At 35.1% G+C, this 4,172-nt stretch overlaps 1 protein-coding gene across 1 annotated transcript in view; it reads right to left on the minus strand.

Moving 5' to 3' along the window:
• Window positions 1-2,697: 2,697 nt before the first annotated feature.
• Window positions 2,698-4,172, minus strand: part of LOC117117233 (abnormal cell migration protein 13-like) — a 17,274-nt gene continuing 15,799 nt past the window's right edge. Inside the window, exon 4 of the mRNA XM_033261481.1 lies at window positions 2,698-3,369. Within this exon, the coding sequence (XP_033117372.1) occupies window positions 3,017-3,369 (353 nt within the window). The 3' untranslated portion in view covers window positions 2,698-3,016. The remainder of the gene's footprint in view (window positions 3,370-4,172) is intronic.

Here is a 4,172-nt window from a genome sequence, read left to right on the forward strand (position 1 = left end):
CGAATATCAATTTTTCGTTTTTAAATGCGGCACCTTATCTAGTTTTTAGGCGGTTCGGTGTAACCCCTTAACCCACCAACCCCACCCATACGCTACGGGCCTGTTAGCCTATGCGCTGGATATAGATGAATAATTGGCAGTCTCCGAAGAGGCACCAAGACAATAGGGTGTTGACTCTTGAAACGTTACTAGATATCCCAAGATCAATCCTGCTAAAGTACCGTATATCTTACTGTTGCTATATTATTAGAGTTAGCCTTTATTTTTATATAGTTATCGAGATATATATAGGCCTATAGGCCTAAATAACATTTTTTTAAATATTCTCACGTGCGCGATTAAGCACCGAGGTGAAAAAAGAAGCAGGAAAATAATAATGTACCGGTAGGCCTACGACTATTTTATCTTGAGTTTAATTCTTTTATGGAATATAATAGTAATACTGTATCAACAAATTCTATTTGGGGGCCCCAGATGATCATGATCATGATGATAACGATATTAATGATAAATAGTGTCATAATAATGATAATTATATACCAAACGTAGGTAATAACTATAATAATAATAATAATAATAATAATAATTATTATTATTATTATTATAATGATACTGAAAATAGTAATATTATTGGTAATTATAAAAGATGACGACGATAATAATGAAAATTACAGTAATGATATGTAATATAAATAATCTCATAATAATAATTAATAATAGAAATAGCAATAGTATTAGTAATAATGATAATAATAATAAAAATAACAATAATAATAATAATAATCATAATAAAATAATACCGTAATAATAAAATAATAATAATAATAATTGTTTATGAACAATAACAAGACAAATTGACGCAAACAGAATATATTTACAGTCATAATGTTTAATTTACAAACTGTCGCAAATATTAAATACACTAAAATGAAAATCATTTATAAACTATCACTATCAAGCTTAATATACAAATGGAAGGAAATTACGTACCGTAACGAATAATATGCGATTTTGTTGGGGATGTGATACTTAACCGAAAGGCACGATAGGAAACAAAATAGGCCTACTGTACACACCATTTCAATGCGTACTAAATGCCATAAGTTGAGTACCGACTCATCATCTTAATCTCTTTAATTTTCAGTTTGAAAAATCAAAATGTTAAAATCGTGAGCATTACCGCCATTATATAAATTACTAGTCTCATGTGTAATTGATTGGATCAAAAGGTGTCTCAAGTCATATTCGTCACCCGTACAGTAATGGCCAAGGTCGTTGATTCGTCAGTTCAGAATTGATCTAATGCGATGCCATCTAATACTGTCTTAAATAATTTCTTCTTATTACACACACGGGATCAAAGTGAACAACGGACAACAAAGAAAACATCAACGTTTGTCTGAGTTCCATCACTGGTCGACAGCTGTGTAGTCCAAACTCACTGTTTAAAAATGTAGTGATTTTTTTTTCTAGGCTAACATATTAACACTAAACAATACACCCATTTTCCATGTCTCTCCGTCTACCTAGCCTACTTGGCTGTGGTATGCGAATGAAAAACTATTCAACTAATCGACTTAACGTTACATATTTACATTCTTATTTATCACACACACAAGGAACACTGTAACTTGGTCTCGTCTATGCGCTGTACACCATAAATAATTAATTACCAATACAAATGCTTATTTCTACATTAAAAAATAATAATAACATAGGGCCTACAGCCTGACTTTCACTGTAAGCCGCTCGCATGTTGCCAGTTGGCGCTATAGAATGAAATGGCAATTCCAGAGTGTCAATCAAACTTAACAACTGACCAATTAGAACAAGGCAAGGGATACGCGCATGTCCCATAACACACGTTACGCGCTCAACGATCGATAGTGTCCATACATTGTTTGAAAGATTCACTTTCAACAAGGACCATCTGAAACAAAACATGTTACATTGTAGATTAATACTGTATACGCCAAGCTTATCACTTTTACCATCAAAGGAAACAATGGTAAAAGGTTTCGCTAAGCCCCGCCCATTGGATATTGTTGCCAGGTCCAAAAACCGACAACAATGTAGACGTATGTAAAGATATATGTTTGTAGGACGCGCACTTCCCCCTGGTCCTGTTTGATTGGCACTCCGTAAAGTCCATTGCCCACGTTTCTGCTGACATGAACTAAGGCAGCTTTACATACTTCACAAACATTATTATCCACCATACACTAAGTATACTAACTATTCTATTCGGAGGAATTCCTTTATTTAGAAATAACGTTCACACAATATTAGCCATGTAGTTACTGTCCAAACTGTAGGCTTAGTTTTGTCTAAATGGGTCGGCCCACCTGCTGAACAGTCAAATATAATAACGCTTAATTTATCATTGAGCTATACACACACACACACACCTTCATATCACTTCTTAGTGGGACCCTTCTCAAATCACCATAAAACATGACATTAAACTAAATAAATGCAAATATTTCATATACAATTCCCCAGAAGTTGCTCATTCTTAAAACATATGAGTCAGGAAAATTTATAAAATGTAACTTGTAACCCGTATTGTTCAACATAATGCAATCAATGCACACAATTAAAACATGTGATGCTTTTGAATTCTACAACATAACAGCTGTCTCTTATACACATCTAGATGTGTATAAGAGACAGGGGCTAAAAAGGTTGCGGCATATTTTACTAAAATCATGAAACACTTAACATACACCAATGTTTCTAACTTTAGCCAAAGCGATATTTAAATTAGTAACGAGACGTTGGGATACAGGCTCGATTTGAGTTACAGCAGAGTTACTTCGAGAAGTATTTAATTTTATTCGTTGGAGTTTACGCTTAAACATTTAAACATATCTGATAGTACCTGATCTCAGTACAGAACAGGTAAACTGTCAATATAAAATCGTCAAAATATTCATAATCAGTTTTTGTAAAGATTGACCGAAAGTCAGATAATGGAACTACGTCGTAAGAATTCCACAGGGAAACTTCATCCAAATCAAAGTTTCTGCGGAAAGTCTACTTTTCCATTGTCATGGTTATACACTACGCTATAGCCGCCATTTTGGATCGGTGGGTACATATTGGGTGGTGGAAAATATCTTCCTGGGCCTGCTGAATTTGATGAGTACGAAGAGAAGTTTGACTGCGATGGAAACGAAGTTGGTCTTGGCGTTGGTGGCGCCCTGTATGGCTTAGAATCGCGCTTTTCTTTTCTTGTACAGCATCCACAACAGCATACAAAACATGTAATTATCATTACAATTAGAACAAGTCCAAGAGCTGCAGCAATGACTATTACAACTTCAACGCCTAACCAGTCAATCCACTCCTGAATTATATTCTTCTTTTCTGAAATCAAACAAAAGTGATCAAAAAAACGATCAAATTCGGTATCACGTTAATGAATGATGAAGGCTTATACAGTACGTAAAGAAATGCATTGCCAAGTCAATATTTTTCATACGCATTACTTAGGTCCCCAAAGTCATTATGACCATCGACCGAATAATACACTAATAAAGTACTATCACATAGGCCTAGTTTTGTGCTACACCACTTGAAATAATTAATAGATTGTAATCGTGACAGTAGGCCGAGTGGATAACCTGACATAAATACGTAATTTAAAGTAATAAATAGCAAATCTTCGACATGAATGCATCCACCCATGTATTCATCTATCCGTGGAGGTATAAACCACCATGTTCATAGATGTCTGACTCGTGTTACCTGTCGGCGGTTTGAAGTTGCAACGTGTGCAAGGTGACATGAGATTGTCATTAATAAAGGACAGTCATGGAGAGATCAATCAAAAGTAAAGGGATCGAATTCAGTTTTTGCAGGAGAGGAAAATAGGATGGAAAATGCATTGGCTACAAGTACTACCAGGCTTAGATCAAGAACTGCTACTGCAAAAGTTTTAGGAAGCAACAGGAATCAATCTACAAAGAACTTGACACTAAATACCGCATAAAAGCTTTAAATTCCACAATTGTTTATATTTTTGCCAGGAACATGGGCCCAAAACGGCTGAGCGGACCCCTAAATAAGCAGAACGTGTTTAAAAAACAAAAATCAATATAGGCCTACGCCCTTGAAATGTCAAAAAGGCCAGAGCGGACGGAGGCTTCGAAACTTACCCCACTGGGATC

This window comes from Anneissia japonica, unplaced genomic scaffold (assembly GCF_011630105.1).
Source record: "Anneissia japonica isolate Jap-2015-1 unplaced genomic scaffold, ASM1163010v1 scaffold287835_len3118868_cov185, whole genome shotgun sequence".
Lineage (NCBI taxonomy): Eukaryota > Metazoa > Echinodermata > Crinoidea > Comatulida > Comatulidae > Anneissia > Anneissia japonica.